The sequence below is a fragment of the Rhamphochromis sp. 'chilingali' genome (genome assembly GCF_963969265.1).
Source record: "Rhamphochromis sp. 'chilingali' genome assembly, chromosome: 15".
Lineage (NCBI taxonomy): Eukaryota > Metazoa > Chordata > Actinopteri > Cichliformes > Cichlidae > Rhamphochromis > Rhamphochromis sp. 'chilingali'.
The window spans coordinates 15040970-15061939 of NC_137942.1; the positions used below are offsets into that span (position 1 = coordinate 15040970).

General features: G+C 44.9%; 1 protein-coding gene across 2 annotated transcripts; it reads left to right on the forward strand.

The window, feature by feature from the left end:
* Positions 1-716: 716 nt before the first annotated feature.
* Positions 717-19180, forward strand: pdgfab (platelet-derived growth factor alpha polypeptide b). Of its 2 annotated transcripts, XR_013974449.1 has the most exons (7): positions 717-1395; positions 2414-2510; positions 6129-6272; positions 7471-7661; positions 15450-15576; positions 16132-16260; positions 16982-19180. XR_013974449.1 is itself a non-coding variant. In XM_080905727.1 (6 exons), the coding sequence occupies exons 1-6, from the start codon at positions 1336-1338 to the stop codon at positions 16993-16995; spliced, it is 633 nt and encodes a 210-aa protein (XP_080761853.1). In that variant the 5' UTR covers positions 717-1335; the 3' UTR covers positions 16996-19180. The 2 variants fall into 2 exon arrangements, 1 of the variants encoding a protein (XP_080761853.1); XM_080905727.1 differs by lacking the exon at positions 16132-16260.
* The last annotated feature ends 1790 nt before the right edge of the window (positions 19181-20970 follow it).

Sequence of the window (20970 nt, forward strand, 5' to 3'; positions counted from 1 at the left end):
TTGTTTTCTTTAAATTTAACATTACAGTGATCCAAGTGAGGAAATATCCCTTTATGCTGCATGGTAATCAGTTATAAGGTTAAGCTGTCTTCTTAACGTCTTTGTTCCTAGTCTGGAGGTAAGGAGGAAAAGGGCCAACCAGGCCAAAAGGGTGGAGTTACATACGGCAGACTCCTGGGCGTGTCCAACAGATTGACAGGTGAAAGGATATGATGCATGTTGTGTAGTGGAGCTGGAAAGGTTGTGATTATAACACACACACGCCCAGCGTTATATAATCATTAAATTACGCCCAGAAAATCACAAACATCCTGAGGGATATATGATAAATTCAATTTATAACTTCCCCTGATCATTTGTTTTCATGCTTATTCCGTCAGATGATTTAATGAGAACAGTATCTCTTCAGTATCTCCATCCTGCATCCCCCTTTTCTAATCACTGATAATCAATATCGATTACATCCTGAATCTCTGAATGGGCTCTCTACACACACACACACACACACACACACACACACACACACACACACACACACACACACACACACACACACACACACACACACACGGACTGAGGGGGTGGGGATGTGCTCTTGAGTCTTAAGTCATCTAAGCAGCCAACCAGCTTCCCTTCACTGAATAAATGCACGATCACCAAAGGAAGGGGGGAGGCGCAACGGGCACGGAGCTGCTCTCTATATCCAGAGCCTCAGAGTCGCTCTGACACCATTCACTCCAGAGTCCCACGCAGCCAAGGAACTCCGCAGACTGCTGCAAGACAGGCTCTGGATAGCACAGCACGGACAACGTTCCCCAGTGTGATTTTCTCCTCGTTTGGATTATAAATATTTGATGTAGGACTATTAAATACTAAAAAAAAAAAAAGTCAGCAAATTAGTCGTGCTATTGAATCCTATGTGACATTTTCTTGAAAGTAGCCGGGTTTATTGCATTTTTTTCCCAAATATATATATATTAAACTGGGTTCAAGTTTGAAGCCTGTAGTTTCTTTTAAGAAAGTGAAGGGCAATGTGCGTCCTGCTTGTCTCTTGGGATTGTCTCACTTGCGTTTGAGGAGCTATGTCGAGTCGCAGCAGCAGAGTGTGTTCGGGAGGACGCGATCCACTGTGAATAACAAGAATCAACTTCCAGCCTCTCACAGCTTCAAGCAAGTGCAGCGCGGTGTCTTGACTGAGCACGCTGAGCTGCCTGACACTCCGGGTTTCTCTCCCAGAGGGGATGGTTGTGGATCCTCTGGGGCCAGGAGCGACTCTGGGGCTCCTACACGTTCGCACTTTTTCTGAGATTCGAGTAAATTCTAAATTAAAGGGAAATGAGAGCCACACTTTCCTACATCCTGCTGTGGACGACGTACCTGCTGGCCACTGCTGAGGTAAAGTTACTAGTTAACTTGGTGGAGGCACGGTGGGGTCAGATAGACGGTGTCTTTGGCCCCCGTGTCATACTTGGTGGTGTGGGGTTTTTTATTCTTGTGAGGGTGCAAAGTTCCCAAAGAGCCTTTGCACCCTCTCACAAGAGCCACACATTCAGCAGCACAGCTTTAATGTCCAGATAAAGAAAACCACAAAAGTAAGAGCTCTCAGATTTGATTTAAGCCATTTGAGGCTCGGATACACACAGATGGGTTTATGTAAGACAGTTTTTATTTTAATTTTTTTTATTTTAACTCACTTTTAACCGATATAAATGATGTATTCAAAAAAACATGGTGGTGTAGGCTCTGATTTTAAACATTAGTGTGAATGTGCTTTCATTTTTTTCTCGACAACAGCGTATCAGTGACTGTGCGCTTTTGAACAAACATCACGTCTGCACTTGGATGCATATCTCAGTTATTTTTGGCTTATGTGCCAAATCTGTTCGTAGCTTGAGTCAACTGGGCAAACGTTTTGGTTGGGCTGAGCGCGATCATGGGAACCGCTCCGGCTGATATTTTTAGCCCCTGCTCCTGTGCGGGTCGCACGGTTTGCTCTGCTTGAGGTGCCTGCAGGTCCGCAACAAGTGCAGAGTGCGGAGAGGATATTGTTTATGATAGTACAAGCAACTCTTATCGCAAGACAGCTATTTTTTTTAAATGCTGATAGGTAAAGTTAATCCTTTTTTTAACGCACATTTTAAAGTTTAATGATAAAAGTGTTTATTCTACAGTTATCTGGGTTCCAAATGAACGAGAACTACCTAAACTGCAGAATTCTTAAGAGACCGCTTTTTTCCTCCGTGGATGAGGTGATGTGTGGCAATGAGACAAATCTGCTTGCTTGTTGGCACACTGTTGTAAAGCTGTCCATCACATATTTCTAACCTTCATTTGTCGTTTGATTTCTTTGCCCCGACCGTTCTCCTCCTCCTCCTCCTCCACCCTCCACCCTCGACCCGCGCCCACCCCAAAGGAAGTGGAGTTTCCCCAAGAGCTGATAGACCGACTGTCCCACAGCGAAATCCACAGCATCAGCGACCTCCAGCGGCTACTGGATATCGACTGGAGAGGTAAATTCTGCTTCTTGATGCTTTGAATCATACATATGAATTACGTTAAGAATCCTGACGCACTGAAGGTTATTCAGATGTGATATTACATCATGAATAGCCTTTTATTAGCATCTGATATATATTTTTCTTTGTAAATCAACACATGGATTTACTAAAGATAGTGTTTTTTTTTTTTTTTTTTTTTTTAAATTTTTTTAAAAAAAAATGTATCAGCGCTTAGTTTCTATGGGCTATTACTATGGAGCCTGTAGTCGAATGGCTATGGCGATGTTTAAGAAAGAACTTAAGTCCAGAAACCACTGACAGTATGCTGGTATCAACACTTAATCAATTCCAGATTTAATGAATTACGTAAACAAACAGGTTTATGAAATGTGTTGGCACATTTTTGCCAGCTCCATTCAGGTGGGAAACCAGTGCACACCAGAAATGAATCTTCAAAAACATAACCATGTGCAGGAAATTGCTGAGGGATCTGTGCACCAGTGGGGGTCTGCCAAGCACGATAAAACTGCAACAGGTGCATTTACTGTGCACGTGTGACAAAGGTTGAATGTTCACTGAGACCAGGTCATCTTGGACCCTCTGAGATCAACTTACCGGGTGAAACTCTCACCCATAGAGATTAGTTGATGGACACAGGCAATTACAAAATTTGCTTTAACAGTCCCAAATGATGTAAGCTGCCTCACCAGTCATAGCTCATTAGCAACCCTTAACCATATACTCAGCAGAGCAGCGCTGGGACCGGACGTTCGCTCAAGTATTCTTCTGTGTGAGCATGCATTTGCCTTATTGATGAACATGTTAATTAGGACTAATCGCTCCCACATCATTAGTATGTTATCAGTTCACAATCAAACCAGCCTGTACTGCACAACAGTGATCACTCCTCTTTATGCCGAGCCCAGAAAAGATTCCCTGAGTGCCTCTAGCATGAGGAGAGGTGTTTATAATTGAATTAAAATGTCTTTCTGAAAGCGGAGTAATGTTTTTCAGGGTAACAGTAGTAGGCTGATCATTGATACGAGGACATAAATCTGTCCAAAGGCCCACTTGGCTGCCCTGGTCAGCCCATTAAAAGACTTTTGACGCCAGCCAGAGGGATATTTTCAGAGCTTTTGTTGCAATATATAGCAAATGTTGTAGCATATTAAACAGGGAGGGAGAAAGAGAAGCATCTGAAAGGGTATGCAACACATTGCACCTGGAATATTTCAACAAAGAACTGTATTGTAATGATCAAGAGTTAAAATAAATCTGCCTGTCAGGATGAATGTTTCATTTAGTGCTGCTTTGCTCATCTTGGCCTGCATTTGCTTTCGGGAGGATGGTGTCTTTAGCTCTGACTGACAGATGAGATGACCCTGTTGGAGCCTGCAGATGGCCGTCTGGCCCCTGAGGTGCTCCTCTCCTCTCTGCTCCTCTCTTCCCTCCTGAGGTGGCCCCCTGCCTGCCTGCTCTTATCTCTTTCACTGAAGAACTTTGACAGAAAAGGGAACCTGACTCTTAGCATGGGGCAGAGGTGGAGGAGAGAACAGGAATCCGGAGGTTGTATTCTCACTTTCTGTAGAAAGACTGCAGTAGTTGTGCAACCCGCTTTGTTTCTGAAAAGCTGACAGTTTACGCCCTGTACACCAGGACTACCCGCAAATCTGCAAAAACAACGTTTGTGTACTCTCTACCCGCTCTCGCACCCACAGAGGGGGCATGCTGCCCTTGTGACCTAAACGAATGCTTTGTCAACTCAACCATGTAGATGCTCTCAAATAACAAATCAAGGAAGAACGGCACAGAGAGAGAATTATGGGGGTCACTTATTGCGATGAGTCAATAGAGTGCTAGCTATTTAAATAAGCAGAGGGACAAAGGAGAGGAGGAGAGGAGGAGGGGTAAAAGGAGGGAGTAATTTGCCTTCAAGGCATGAGATAGTCTCCTTCATGGTTTCTTTTCTCTTGTCTCAGTTTGACAACATTCTGGGGGTGCTGTTGCTTCTTAGTCACCTGGAATCAGCAGTGGAGCAAACCCCTCACCCCCCTGGTGCTGACTCCTTTCTTATTCTGCCCGTCCTTATTTTTCCCTTCTTACCAACATTTTCTGTCTTTTTTCCATTAAGCATAAAGGATTACCCAGTGATGCTGAAAATAAGGAGCGGGGGGGACTTAAGAGTCTGTCACATCTCCCTTTTCCACATCAGATTTTGAAAATCTGGGTGGCCAACAGTGTCACATTCTTCTTCACTCCTGAAATGAGGACAGGGGTAAACTGAGCACAGCCTGAGTGACCTTGTATAAAGATTGTTAGTTAGACGTCCAGTCAGAGGTAGGTAGGTGTTGTGCACTCACTCCCTGTCTGACTGAGCGCACGACAAGTTCCTTTGACTACTCACTAAAGAGACTACACTGAGACCGAAAGTTGACAAATGTGGAAAAAGACAGCATCAAGAAGCAAATAAACAACCAATCCTGAAGAGGGACTTTATATAGATAGAGGAAATCCCTTTAGATGACTCTGGTCAGATCACAAAGCGGCTCAGGGGGTGGAATGTGTTTGCCTGTGGGTAAGCTTTGTTGTGCCGGTGTACATTGGGTTTTAGGCTGCCATGCTGAATAATAAGAAGAGTTTGTGTAACTGTCGCTATGTGTTTCTGTTAAGTGTACATGCATAGGAGTGTGTTAGCCAGGTGAAGCATTTGTGCTGTGCCTACAGACAGGTAGGACCCACCCACTTAGCAAACACTCTCAGACTCTGCTCTCTTAGAAAGGGCAGTATCCTGCAGGGAAGTGTTATCATTTTATTGCTGCTCTGGTACTTTTCTGCAGTGCACCTTATATCCTGGGTGGGGACCAAAACAAGCAAGCTTTATCAGATGACCATGAATGTGGAAAAAAAAAACTGGCTACATTGACCTGAGGTTAGAGAACTTTGAGGAGCTAGCATAACAAAACATGTACTTTTCCAAGCCACTAAATGATTGAAAAAGCAAACATTTTCAGGCAAATGAGAGACACCAAACCGCTAATTAGGGCAGGAATAATGGTGGCTGAGTACCACCTGTCAAATGACCACTTTAGTCCCCCCCCGCGTGTGTCTGTGAAAGCTGGTTGTTTTTGAGGGAGCGTGCTGACTCACCTGTGTCTAGCTACTTCATGCGTGTGTGGAAAGTTCCTGCCAAATGAGTGAGTGAGGCTGACACACAGAGCTTTACAATTATGCAGAGCTGTGTGTAAAAATGGGCCTCCTGCCTGCACCCTGTGTCCTCTGGACTGTTTACCTCAGTTTGTGACCTCACCAGCAGTCACTCTGCCCTCCTGCCCACCAGCATGTTGAAGGGAACTATAGGCCCTGAGAAACCAGTCAGAAGTTACCATCTTATTATGGTTGTGTGACTAACCAACGCACAATTTGTTGTGGATCGGGTATATAAAAACATCAACGGCCGATCGCATGCCGGCTTTTCCTGAGGTCTACCAAGCCACCCATCGCAGCCATTCAGCATTGTTAAAGCTGCAACTCATAGCTGGTTTATTGGCTGAATAAGCTTTGTGTGTGTTTGTGTTTTGCTTTTATTCTCTTTGTGACATTATTAACATGGCGGCCTTCTTTTTTGTTGAGGTACGGGAAACAATGTTATTGAGGAGCCCAAGCACCACATGCACCACAAGCAACCAAACCACCACAAGAACTCCTCTCATCATTATGGTTACTACGGTGACCTGAAGAGCTCCCAGCTGCACAGCCGACGCAAGAGGAGCATTGGTAAGGCCGACAGAGTACAACGTGCTCAACTCAGAGGTTGCATCATGATTACTTTTTACACCATATAGCCTGCATCACACTTTGGCACATAAGATTACAGTGTAAAGACGCCCTAAAAATAACCCGCGTCTTAAATATCACCCCCGACACGAGTTCCCAGGAGATGAAACTGATCACTTTACACTAATTTCAAACAAAGCTAATGGTTAGTGGCTTTTATGTTGCCTTTTTGTGGATAAAAGGGAACCCTAATGAAGACGTCTACTCGGTATTTACTGCAATCAAGGAATCATGAGAAACGAGACTGGTGCGCGAGGTTGACGAGGCCGTCTGACACGAAGCCTTGTAATTGGCCGGAGGCTCACAGATCTAAGGCACACGCGTCAGGAGAGAAATATATCCTTGAGCGTGGAAATTCCAGGCATTCAGGGCTCAAGTTGCAGCTCGTCTGGGCTCTCAGTCAGATTTCTTCATAAAACGCCACGCGGTACGATATCTGATAGAGGCGTGTAGAACACAGTGTGATGCGTGTGCATTAAGACTCTATACCCTAAGTGGCACAGCATTTAAAGCCACACAGGATAATGTGGTTGGTTGTATTTCATATATATCATAAGTGTAATGTACTGTTTACCATTGTGGCAGCTGTCTCCACATGATGCACATATCATCTTTACGACATAATGGCATCTTACTGTACACACTCTATCAAGTCTTTAGGTTTAAGTGCCTCTCGGAGCATTAAATCTGCTATGAATACTTAAAGTCTTCATTACAGCCAGCGGGGTCAAAGGCCATTATTAGATTTCCCACCGGTGCACGTGAGGTTTCTGGCCTTGTCACGCTGCATTAACTCCACCGGGTTCTCTGAACAAAAGACTACTATTTTAATGTCTCATCGAGTCCCAAGCTTCTTAGCTGATATGAGATCAGCTTTGTGTTTTGTTTTTTTTGGATAGCTTGTCTTCTTAACAGCCTTAAATGGGGTTGGGTGTGATCTTAGCCTAGACAAACAGCTCCCACATCAAATGACTCATCAAATAACGAGCAGCGAAAGAATGCATGAAGCAGCTGTGAGCGAACAGGACAGATTACAACAGTACATCGAGATGGAAAAGATGATAACAAATGCCGGCGCAGACCAAAGTCATTAACTCGACTTTCCCTCTCTCCCCCCTCTCGCTCGTCTCTGTTACAGTAGAGGAGGCAGTTCCAGCAGTCTGCAAGACACGGACGGTGATCTACGAGATCCCCAGGAGCCAGGTGGATCCCACGTCTGCCAACTTCCTGATATGGCCGCCTTGTGTGGAGGTGAAGCGCTGCACGGGCTGCTGCAACACCAGCAACATGCGCTGTCACCCTTCCCGCAAACACCACCGCACCGTTAAGGTAAGACGCACGCCTACAGCATAGGTTGTTTGCATAAATCCATGACTGCATCATATTAAACCCAGTCACCCGCTCAGTGCAAACACACTTGCTTCCACATCCATTCACCACTTTTCCTCTCTGCAGGTAAGTAAAACAGGGAGGCAAAATTGGGCTAATATGTTTTTCTGGATACTTGTTCTACACTTTACTCCCTATTTTCTTTGCAACCCTCCTCCTCACGGTTCCAGAATTGGCCACCTAACCTAACCTGCTGCTTCCATTCCTTCCCTTTATCCTTCATTTTTTTTTTTTTATCGATCACCACCCTCTCTTCTCATGTTTGGTGAGAGGCCCTGGGTTGGCTGTGACAGGACGGTGGAAGGAAGGAAGAGGAGGAGATGGGGCTGTTGGCACTTGGAACCATGACATCTGTTGAAGGAATGACCCAAGAGGGATGCTCCTGGCAGATGTAAGACAGGCTAAGAGACAGAGATGGAGTCTTGTATCTAGAAAGTATCTGTCTCTCACTATTGCACAAGTACACCTCTCCTGTCTTCTCTGTTTGGACCTTTCGGGAAACAGTAAGCCCAGAGAAGACAGGGTGACAAAGAGGATGAGAGAAGGGGTTGCACTGTTCTCAGAGACTCTTTGGCAATGGTTGCTTGAAAACATGTCCTGTTCAGGATCAGAGGAGAGACTCAGCGGCTGGAGCGGGAGATGTATTTTTGACGTATTTACACTTCAGCCTGTTAGCCTGAGCATAGCTCTGTTTGGAGGTATGGGAGTTATGTGGTCTGTTCTGTAAGTAAGAGACAACCAGGGAATAAACAGGGTAGCCTGGAACAGTCTGACTGCACACTCATCTTCGCGCTCTATTGTTTCTTCTCCAATTCTGATCTTGCCCAGCTGCCCTCGCTGGTACATTGCTTTGTCTCCTGGTCCTTTTGCAGGACTTTAAAGATGCCGCGTTGATAGACCAGCAGAGGAATAGGTAATAAAACAAATATCAATCTTGGGCTTGCCCCCTCTTTCCCCTTTGGCACCCTGGCACAGGCCATGCAGATTTCAGTATTAATAGGAGGATCTCCTCGTGTACTTATGGTGCAGGGAGGGTGAGGCAGCTCTGGCAAGACGGTCACTGTAGGGCAGAAGCCATTGCACCCAGGGCACAGAGTTTATGGTAAGACCTGCTGACTCATAGCGTGGAAGGAGAGTGGAGCTCTGATGTACAGCACAGCTCTGTCTGTCTGCATGCAAGCTCATCTGTCTCTCCGTCTGCCAGACCTCAATGGGAGCACTGTCTGTGATCACAGCGATGAGGGATGGAGAGAGACTGACAACAGCATGGAGGACACTATAAGGCTTGATTCAGCTATTCCTGGAATGCAGTGATCCATGCAACTTTGTCAACCCCCCCCACCCCCACTCCGCCCCACCCCATCTTGACACAAAGGGCAAAATGAGCCCACTGACTTGAGGGACCTTCAGGCATGGTGGAACGGGTTTCAAGGGGGTCAGTTTTTCCATGTGGTTCCAGCCTCTGGTGCGGGAGGGCGTCTGAGAAGCGTCGTATCCCTGTAAAGGTCATCCGTCAGGGCTCCGGTCAGGAGACATTCATCGCATTGTGCGTGAGAAACATTGTCTCATGCCAAGTTGTTTTTTTTTCCTTCTTTTTTTTTCCTGTGTGTCCTCTGTCTGAATAGGGGTTCAATTTGTGTGTCTGCCTTCATTTATTAGAAAACTAAAAATGTTGTTCGTCTACCGTTGGCCTGGCTTGTTTTTTTTTTCTTTTTTTCTTTTTCCTCCAAAGCAAGGATGGGAAAAGAACACATTTGCGGTGTTTCTTTCCATCTCATGACACTTTGCATTTGTCCAAATACACCTTTATTTATTTTTTTCCCCCCCTTCTCTCTTTCTTTCCCTTATTCCTTTTTCATGCTGTGGACCCAAAAGAAGCAAGCGGGTCTGTGCAGGCCCCGTTCTGTAGAAGGCTGCCCTGCCCTGTGATGGGGTAATAAAAAAAAAAAAGAAAAGAGCCAACTAACCTGAGGGGGGGAAACAGGGCCATATTCTAAATTCATCTTTTCTTTTCTTTTCTCTTGGTTTTGCCCATTCACTCACTCTTTTGCATTTTGCACTTTACTCCTTCATCGAGATAAGTCAGCCTCTGGGACCTTGTACGTGTCAATTTCGTTTACACACTTGTTTTGTGTTGTCTGCATGCCTTGGCATGGAAGAGAACACACTAAAAGTGAGAGGTGTAAAGATAAGTGACGTGGCAGGCTTTTAGAGATGGTTCAGTGTCCGTAAAAGCGATCAAGTGAGGAAGGTGGAAAGAGAAACAGAAAGAGAAACAAAGAGAGGTAAACAGTTTCTAATGAGCTAATGTTATTATGTTTTCATGTATTTACATCCCAGCATTCCTTTACCTATTCCTGCACCCCGCCTCCTCTTGCACTTTCAGTGACACCATAATCACTCTCTTTATCCCGGCATCTTGGCTCTCGCATTTCTTTTCTATTCAGAGTTCTCATTTGTCTTTTCTTTGTGGTGTTTTATCAGCAGAAGGCTGCCAAGAAACCTCTTGGCCAGCATGCTGCTGATTTTGTGCCACAGAGTTCTTAAACTTGTTATAATCTTGACATGGCATGGATAGCTCAAAATATAAACATGCCCAAATTTATTTATCGCTGGCACAAAACACTTCCAAGTTTCTATTTTTGTCTTCATCTCCTCTCTCCTGTATTCCCTCAGTTCATCCTCTTTGTGTTTGTCTGTCTCTGCTGGCTGACGGCTGCAGCTGTGTCCGGTATTTCTGATGGTTTTCTCAGCGCTTTTGGCTCCGAGTGTCTGCAGACGCACTCACTCATAAAACAGGTGATTTTGAAGCAGGCGGGATTCGACAGGAAAAGGGATACAAACTGCGTGGAAAGACGTGCGCTTTTAAATTCTTTTGCGCGTCTGTGTTTGTGTGTACATACATGCAGAAATACGACTGCAAACAGGCTGTGGCGGAGGCAAAGAACAGAGCTGTCATTCAACCTGTCACTCATCAGCTCTTAAGGCTTTTGCAGTATACTGCATTCCCCATAAACATGGACAACTATGCCTTTTTGAAAAAACAAAGGAAAACCTTTTCTTAAAGCAAGCAAATCAGAAGTTGTAGATTTTTAATGCATGCACAGGAGGAAATTGTGAGTTGTGAAACTGAAAAATTGGGGCTGTATATACATGTCCTGGCACATTTTTAAATCCCACTATAGAAAATAGGGCCTTAGTCTAATAAACTGTTCATTCAGTTCAGTTCATCTCAGTCTTGGTTTGGTTCAGTAGCTCGAGGCTTTCAGTCACCTTTGATGTACAGGTATTTTGCAGAGGTTGTTGAGGGTCATCAGCACATCTGTGTAAACCCAAGGGGTGTGTGTGTGTGTGTGTGTGTGTGTGTGAATAGCATGAGCACTCCATGCTAAGCGATGTAAGCTCACCAACTGCAGAGTAGGGACAAGACCGTTTGTGCAAAGAGGAAGACGGGCTGCAGAGTAATGAAGTGTTGATGGCTACTGGATCAAAGTGGAGGCTGACAGAGGCCAGGTGGATAAAGCCACAGTGCTGAGTGTGGGGGTCCACACATCTCGCTGCGCCGGCCCCGACCCCGACCTTTACGCACAAACACACAACATACGTACTGACAGTTACCTCAGCAACAGTAGGTCACATCCGGGTGTTTGGTTTTGGGGGGTAAAGCAGTAGCTCTAGCCCCGCGGTTGTGTGGGACCCTGACTTACGGGGTGTTTCATAAATAAAAGGCGTCGTGACGGTGATACAGTGAGAATGATTTATGATCATTTGAAGGGTAGGGGTGCAGATGGAGAACGAGGGGCCTCCTGGTTTTGAAGTCTTCTGCAGCTGTGAATTATTTTCCCTTTGATTCACTTAGCTCCGCTAGACAAAGGAAGGGTGAGAGAGTTTGTGTGCGCACAAGCGTGTTTGTGGTGTATATGGCGGGGGTTGCGGGGCAGGTCGTGACAGACCAATGGGAGTGTCCTCACGAAGCTCCAAGATGGAAAGTTTGGCCTCTGCTGCACCGGCTGGAATGCATCAGTTCGAACAGGAAAAACCATATTTTAATCACATTTTACTTCATTTCTGTATTTTTCTTCAATCCTCCCCTGCTTTGCTCTTCCCTAAAGACTTCATCCTCCCCCTCCACATCTCCTCTCAATACAGAACTGCCCCTCCACCTTCCCTTTTCAGTCTTGGAGTCTGATTGTCTGTTCAGTCAAATAGTTGTTCACTCCCTCCTTGCTCTTTCTGTCTCTTTCCTGAATCCGAGCCATCCCCGCTCTCTAATTTGACCCCTCTGCCATTTACTTTATCTCATTTGCTCTCTCTCATTAAAACCTCGTTTTCTCCTCTCAGTAATGTCTCTAACTCTGTTCTGTTGTTCACTTAAAAAAAAAAAAAAAAAAAAAAACCCCAAACAACCCCCCAAAAACAAAGATTATACACATCTTCAGATTCTTTGATATTTGATATTGCATGATAGTTGTGCAGGAGAGGTACGTGATGCGGTCTGGGGAAGATAGATGTGCACATCTGGAGACGTATGTGTGTGGCTACACGACAGTGGTGTACCCTGAAGTGTTGCAGACCTGCGAGAGATGTGATAAATGTCCTCCTTGCTTCCTCTCTTCTTCACACACAGCCTGTGATAAGCTCTTTCACCCATTATCCAAAGTTTGTGTCTGTGTGAGCAGCAGCAGATTATCTTGGCAGTCTTTGTCTAAAGTTCAGTTTTCATACTTGTCTTCTGGCTTTTTTTCCCTTTCTTTTTGATCTCAGGACACAGACAGACACAAAGTTGTAAGTACAAGAAGCCTCACAGTTGTGGCACCCCCAGCAAAGGTTCCTTTTTGTCAGGCCGCTCTTGCCTAATTTCCGTCTTAACAGATGACTTGCCACCCAATCCTGCCTCTTTCCGCCCTCCATTCTCCAAGAGCACGCATACATTTTTATTTATTTTTGCTCAGTTCTGTCGCTGTTCCAGTTCATGATGGCCTGCGGTGCACATCTACATCCTCGCTGTGTTTTCCTTGGAAGGCCGGAGTAAAACTTTCCTCTCCATCATGCTCTCATCAGTGCCGTGCACTCAGGGAATTCCCAATTAACTCGACTGGGACGACTGCATTCACAAGTAAGGCTGCGGAGACACTGGGGACAAACCACGGGGGTGCACTTCCCAGAGCCCCCGGCCTCACCCCAACCCTCTGCATCGGATATCATTCCACAGCGACTCAGGGGACTTTTTCTCAGGGCCCTGGCTTTCCAGGGAGTTTAGAGGAGCTTGATTTATACAAAGAGAGTGTGGGGCCCCTTGTCATAGCATGGGGGTCTCTTTCTGATGTATGTTTTATTTGGAAAGTGATTGATTCTGTGCCAGATAGGAAGCCGGTGATCTTTGTATGAAGGTTAAGAAGTGCTTAAAAAATATGACAGAAGTAAATATGAAAGCCAAGTGGAAAAAATAGTTAAGAAAAAAAAAAAGGGAACAATGGTTCCTTCCACGACAGCATTAACGGTTCCCCATAACATAGGAAACAGGAAGCGAGGCAGAAATTGAAAGAGAAAGCGTCAACTTACTGGTCAGAGCACATGCACTTTGAGGAAAACTGTTGCACAGAAACTTGTTTAGATTTAAAAAATAAAATAATTTTCTTTGGGTGTGTGTGAATCTGTGTGTGTGTGTGTGTGTGTACCAACTCCTGCAGGGAGTGCTTTTAACCCTGCTGTGCGAGGGGCAAGGAGACAAGCTTACTGCTGGGCCTCTCATCATGGGGGCCCATTGCTTTATCCTTCAGTCAATAGCTGTTTGTTTAGGCGTGTGTGTGTGTGTGTGTGTGTGTGTGTGTTACTAGGATCAGCAGTAAATGTCAGATGTGGCGGTTTCTTTATTTTTGCTTCCTACAGACTTCTTCTGAAGTATTCCGACATTCCCCTTAGCTCCCTGTTTTTCAGTTAGATAATCTGATTAAATATTAGCAAGTTTTCTGGGAAACGGCGATGCTGCTTCACTTTTGGTAGATAACAATAAGCCTTGATAACTTCTCTAGCTGTCTGTCCCCTCGGTGTTAGTGTAGTAAACTTTGTTTCTCAGTGGGCAACCCAGGATCTAAGCGTTAATAGGTAACGCATGAATGTCATCTCATGCGAGTCATGATCACAGCGAGCCGTCCGTCTCACTGCCTTAAATGACCCCCTCTGCTTCCACACACACACACACACACACACACACACACACACACACACACACACACACACACACGGGAGTGATGGTTCACTTTTTTTTTTCTTTTTTTAAAACTCCATCTTCTTCTCTTCTCTCGGCCTTTCACCTGCTCTCTTTCTCGGGGCCTGACGATAGAAAATACACCACCGCCACTAGCCCAGACGCCATTGTCCGTTGTTTGCTCACTGCATACCTCTTGTGCTCGCTCGCCCTCCTTTCACTCCCTTTCTTTACTCGTAAGAAACTGTTGCACAGGAGTGACCGGTGAAGCTCCTCGTCTTTCACTTCTTTCTGCCTCGGTTTTAGTCTCACCTGATGACCATCGACTCCGAGCCACAGTTGTAGCACCAACATGAAGCTGGCCTCTCTGTGTGAATGTCAGCATTATACTTTCTTTTATCATACAGGGACTTGTATGTTTATTAGTTTGCATGACTAACTTGACACCGACAGGCAGCCTTGGCAGTACGCCACCGTGGGTAAGAAAAGGTTTTGCGCCTTGTCTGCGTGCAAATGATCCCTGTGCTGACTGAAAAACTGTGTTGTTCATATTGCTTGAGAGCGCTGGGAGATTTTGCCCAATATCCCTTCTCGTGCAGCAACTAAGATGGTTGAAGCTGAGGATATTGTTTCCATGTGGCCCCCGGGCCCCTCGGCGGTGGATGGGGAGGTTTCTGTGCCCTTGGCACTCAGATCAGAGAATGAAAAAGCATGCAGCCACCTCCCCTGAGTTACACAATAAGATCATCGTAATCTAAACACAACCCTTTCCGTTCAGCTTTCATTTAAGCTTTAATCAATACAGCGTCTTCATGAACTGCCGACAGGCGATTGTTTTTGTTGCTGGCAGTCGGGTGAGAAATAGAGGTCTAAGGCTTAAAGTGGGTGTTACCTGCTTTGGAATTCCTGCATTGCTTCTTGTGTTTGCTTGATGGGAAGGTTTGCTTTTTCTGCTTAGATTACACCTAGTATTTCTTTAATGCATGCTAAGCAACACTTTCCCTAACCCACAAAGAAATGCCTCCAAACGTGTTATGACAAGGTGAATGACTTTAGGCGTGTGTCTGTCTGGATGTGGATGCTCCTAGCTTCTTCTCTTCTACCAGAGTAAACTCTTTCCTGCGCTTGAGGGCCTACAATGCTCACGCCCCCTCCCACCACCACCCTCCATCCCTTTCCTCCTTGTTTGAGCTTGCTTGGACAAGGTCATACACTCCACTCTTTTAAACACCTGATCAAGAGTCTATATGAGCACACGACTAGTGGAAGTCAATGAATCATCCTCAGGGGAATGCTGCTGTCACACTTCAAACACAGCAAGACAATGTTTTTTTTTTTTTTTTTTTTTTTTCTTTTTCTTTCTGTGAATCGATTTATGGATGTGTCATCAGTCACAGAGCTACGCCTCTTGATATTAGCAGATGGGCAATGAGTGTGTGCATTCTCCGAGGCACACAGAAGAGTAATGATGTTGCTGAAGCAGGGTCTGTAGCTAACCTTTTCCCTCTTCCTCTCTTCAGGTAGCCAAGGTGGAGTATGTGAGGAGGAGACCCAAGTTGAAAGAAGTCTTTGTGCGGTTAGAAGACCACCTGGAGTGTGTATGCACATCACATCATCACGCGGTAGAGCCCTCGGATCCAGAAGCAGGTAAATGAAGCTTTGCTTCTTTGCAAAAAAGCACTTAGAAGCTGAGTTTGATTGCAGAAACCGACCCCTCTTCCTGATCGTGCATTCTACTTTCCCGTCTTCCTCATATCGGTCTGATGGTCTTCTCTCTGTTTGTCTCCATGGCTTTGCACTGGATGACCCTTTTTTTTTTTTTTTTTCTTTTCTCTGTGATTGCCCCAAACGAACCCATGAAGCGGCTCACTATTGCAAAACTGTAAAGCTTGTGTGCTCGTGCCTTGTAAGATGAGGATGTGTGCGTGTATGTGTACTTGTGTGTTAAGGGAGGGTGTCCAAAGGGCTGCTTGGCATGACAGCAGGTAAACCGCCGGTGCCTTGATCTGAGGCCTCTTTTCTCCTTGGGAGCAGATAAGCGCTGTAATGTGTGCTGATAAGGCATCTCAAGAATTTATAGTGTTAAATCTTTGCACTCTCTGCTTCTGTCCCCGGGCTGTTGTGGCTCTCTGTATTATAAACCCCTGCTTCTCGCTTGTAACCCTCCTTCCTATCCACCCTCCCTGACTTTTGTGTTTTCAGGCCACCGTAGGGCCAAAGGTAAAAAAAGGAAACCTAAAAAGCTAAGACGCACCAAGGGATTATTGGTGACTTAAAACAAAAAGTTGCACTCATTACCCAAAGTCCACTGGAGAGCTCTGAAGCGAACAGGTAGGACTTAAGAACTGCAGCCTTTAATCACCTTTCGGCAGTGCACTGGCCCAATCAGGTGCAAAGAAAGGGCCCTGCCAATCACCCAATAACATCACAGCCAATCAGTGTGAAAAGAGGAGGAACTAAGGAGTGTCATCCTCCGTGCTGTCCTCAATGCTGCATGTTGAGCTTGTGGCCTGCTGAGCATGCACACTGCTTTTATCTGCTGTGTTTTGTGCTTGCATGATGTCATTTCATTGTACAGTAAAGCAACTGTTTGTTTTGCTTCACTTTCTAGAAATCACTCCTGAGTTTTCTTTTATTGTCTTTCACCCTATCATATCATCACCCTCTAAAAAAAAAAAAAAAAAAAAAAAAAAAATAAGAGACCAGTATTTGTGATTTTCCTCATTCTGTCCTTTACTTCAGCCACACGCACACAAGCAAAAACACCAAACATAACCAAAATAACACACACGCCGTATTTTGACTGGACATGATGTCTGGTCTGAGCGCTGTCTTTGAAATATGGAGAAAGGTAATTCAGAACACTGCAGATCTTGTTTGAGCTGTGTTTGAAATGCATGAACAAACTGGTTAAATTGGGCTCTAAATCCAGTAATCTAGTTGGATATCTTTTTCCTGATTTTAAAAAATCAAACTTAAAAACAAACATGTATTGTTTTTGTAAACCTGTGATTCTAATCTCACCCTTCCTCTCTCTCTCTCTCTCCCACAGTGGATGTGAGGTGAGACCAATCAGAACAAGGGACTTCAGCGTGGGAGGTGCCTAAATAGAGGAGGCCTCCAAAAATGACACCTGCTCTGTCCTCTTCCCCGCTGCCGTGCAACCTTCGTCTCAAAAAACAAAACAAAATAAACCCCAAACTTTTCTGTAAAGATGTCAGACTGAAAAAGAGACAGCAGATAAAAACAACTGAGATACCAAAGGTGCTTTTGAAAAAGAAAACAGCCGGTGACTTTCTCTGCGGTAAGCCACTTACCTAAATGGCTGATTAAGAAGAAAAGAGAGGATGCTGCGGATCTTGGGCAGGCCAGGAAAAAGGCCAAAGGGAGACGATGAAAGGGATCGATCGGTGATGGACATTTTGACTGGGCGACAGTTGAACAGCTGTTGAACAGTTGGACCACATCTCGATGAAAATCAAGTGCTCCGATTTAACACAAGTACTCTGACCTGCTTAAATGAGTCTTGCATTCACACGAAAAAAGACAGAGGGATATAGGGAAAAAATGATGGAATGAAAGAGACTCTTTCTGGAGCATCAAACACTTTGAGTTGACAGATGTTTGCTCCGAGACCTCTGGTTGTGACTTTGCCCACCTGCTATGTACAGTTCAATTTGAAAAGAAAGTAGTCGTTCTTCTTGCAAGCTATTTATGTGTGGATGTTTGCTTTCCATTATGAAAGAAAAAAACAAACGAAAGATGTTTCATCATGTTTTTGCAGTAGGTCTGGTTCTTTGCAACCATCAGTATCACAATCTCAGTGTAATTTTGTTTTCTTGTCAGCCATGTTTCTTATTATATTACAGTATATCTGATGTCCAGTCTTGTATATGGTTTGGATACATGTGTGAGGAGGAGTTTTTGAGAGTCAGTACAGGAAGATGCTTTATTTTTGTTATGAAATATATTATGCATACTTATATCCAAGCGGGAATTATGTTTTCTTTTTGTTGTTCTTGAATGTCTATATTTAATCCATCTGGGCGGGGCGGGGGGGGTGCAAAAAAATTAGGTCAGGGGTGAAAGTAGGCGCGTGCGTGCGTGTGTGTGCGTGTGTCACAGCTGTGAACAGGATAAAAGATGGGGATAAAACAGCCCAGGTGTGTGTGTGCGTACGCACTGTGGCATATGCTAAGGCAGTGACACGCCCTGCCCTATCCTTTAGGCAATATTTACCACAAACATGCATTCAGCAAATCAGTGTCTGCCAATCACATGAGTGCACAAAAAGTGCACTAGCATGTCTAAACTAGAGCATATTCATAGGCTGTATATGTGTGTGTGCTTATGCACAATTTCTCTGCTACGAGAGGCTATTCTTTTGTTTTTTTTTTTTTTTTTTTTTTGGTTTTTTTTTTCTCTCTCTCACCCATTTCAGTCCAGCGCTGATAAGGAAGATACGCGCCCGGTCTGCTACATAAGCACACATGTTGTGCCTTTGAAGAGCAAAGTCCATCTTAAAGACTGAATGAAAGTGCAAAGCAAATCGACAAGTGGATGAATGGGCTCCTTGTTTGGTCAGGCTTTACTCCTCTGTTGACAAGAGAACAGATCTCAGATTACTCCACTCCTGTGAAGGGACTCACACTTTATGCAGCTCTCCTCCGTCAGGACAAATGATCTGAGGTGGCTTGAAAACAGCGCGGTGCTAGCCTGAACTCGTGCCCCAAAGGAACAAACAATTACTTCCTTACCAGTTCCTATGATAGTGATGAATGTGCGGCAAGGCCTGGGGCTTACGCGAAAACGTTCCTTTTTCAGCCTGTGTCGAAATACGGAAATATGACTGAGATTCTTCTAGCGGACAAAGGCATGAGAGTGAGTCACAGTGCAATGAAAAGCAATTCAAGTGAGAAGAGCTTGACTGAAACATGGCAGAAACAGCTACTGCTGAACTGTGGGCTACATATCACACACACACACACAGCGCACCTGCTGACTGGTGCCATATTTTGTAAGGCTGATGTTTCACCGGTATTCTCAATCACAGTTGCATCAATATAAGATAGTGTTCTCAGTGAATCAGGGACCATGCATAGAGCAATTTGATTGCAGTCCACCACAATGCTGTTATGCTATTTCAAAGCCTTTTATTACTTTCCTTTTGAGCTTTCATTGGATAAACATAGCAATAATCATAATTTATATATTTATGTTATTAACAATAAATATATTTCTGCTCATGAAATTCTTCACTGGATGTCCTGTTAATTGCACCTTGTGTCTCAAGGATGAGTTTTTAGGATAAATGTAGACGGCGTAAAGACAAACAAATGGACATGAAGGGGAAGGAAAGTGAAGCATGCGCTTGCTATGTGAAGGCAGTAAAAATATGTACAGATTATGCAAGATCAGAAGAGTGAAGTGTTCTTATGTTGGTACTGCCGTAGTTGGCATAACATAAGCTTGATGTGAAGGTGGTGTTGTTACAGGAAATGTGAGCTTTTACCGGCTTGCAGGCCGAGCAGGAGCCGGGCTTTATTCCAGGATCCACCGGTAGCAGACGGTAGGTTCTGGGGGGCTTTATTACTTTTCCCCTGAGCAGCTCACCATAATCCCCGGGCTAAGGGACATGAAAGCCCTTCTGCTTTGCACTTCCCAGCCATATACCCTGCTTATTACCGCAGGAGGGGAATGAGATAAAGAAAGGCACAACATGAAAGAGACACAGGATCAGAGAGACAGCAGCTTGGCTACCCCGTAGAATAGGGGATAAAGTCAATAAAGCAAAGATAAAAGGAGGAGCAGAGGTTTGATTGATTTTATTGTTTTTAACCTGACATGCACAGCTTTATTCACAAAAATGAGGGGAGGGCCAAAGTAAGGATTTAGAATAGCGTGTGCAGTGTAGTCGCCTTGCAAGGCAAAGAAAACAATATGTCATGCTGAGAAAAGAAGGAGGAGTGGGAAAACCCTGATGAGTAAGAGTGCAATGGGATGGGGTGTAAAAAAAAGGATGAAAAGAGGGGTTTAGGTGGGCTCAGGATGGGGGTAATCGGCACCACAGCCTGAACGGGCAGACGGGGCGACACTTAAGGGGACATGCTTTATAAGTAATACCAGAGGGACACATGGGGGTAGGTAAGGTGAGAAGAGGGCTGATGAATGAGCTTTATGTCTGTGAGTGTGTGAAAGTGTTTGAGAGAGCGAGCCTGGCAAAATGTGTGTGTGATTGTGTATGTACTAAAACAATGCAAAGGAGGTGTCTCAGTGTGAAACATGCTGCACTGGAATTTCAGCCCTCATAGAGAGCTAAGTGTCGTTCGACTACACAGGGTCAGAGTTTAGGATTCAGGGCTCATATGAGGATGCTGTTATTGATAAATTTTGAAGCTTTCGCGGCTTTCCCTTTTTTGTTTTTACTGTAAATAAATTCCACCTTTCACAGGAACCATTTTTGGTAACGTTTTTGCTACCCTGGATTCAACGCATCCTCAACTAAATCTAATAGACACAACCTCCTCCTCCAGGAATTAGCTTTTGCTTTATTCCTTAACAGATTACAGATTGTTTAACTTTTGCTTCATTACTCTCTTCCCTCCTCCATCCTCCCCTTTCCTTTTCCCCTCATCGTAGCCCTGTTATGTTTCTTCTCTGAGCCCCAACCTGTGGCCTCTGGGTTTTGAAGAAAGGCAGAGGTGGGCTTTGAAGATGGCGACAGCCAAAGTTTGTCCAGGGCCATGGCCATGAATGCCCGCCTTTGTTGTGCGCCACTCTCTCACGTCTTCATATCCTCCCCCTCCTACACTCCTTACCCTCCCTCTGTCCCCCCGCAAACTTACATGGACACGCTCATGCCCTCACTGGGGCCCTCTTTGCACAAATGACCCTGCTAATTATGTATTTAAGGTATTTGGCTCCTGTGAAAACAGCTTTGGGTTAGCGGTGGAAGGTGGTGGGGGTGGTTGAAGAAAGGAGGGTGTATAAGGACGTGGTGTGGTCCATGGTCTCATGGCTATCATTACTGCCCAGCGTTGA

Coding starts and splice junctions, on each gene's coding strand:
- pdgfab (XM_080905727.1), top strand. CDS start 1,336: ATGAGAGCCACACTTTCCTACATCCTGCTGTGGACGACGTACCTGCTG. Junction 1,396..2,413: donor ACCTGCTGGCCACTGCTGAG/GTAAAGTTACTA, acceptor CCCACCCCAAAG/GAAGTGGAGTTTCCCCAAGA. Junction 2,511..6,128: donor ACTGGATATCGACTGGAGAG/GTAAATTCTGCT, acceptor TTTTTTGTTGAG/GTACGGGAAACAATGTTATT.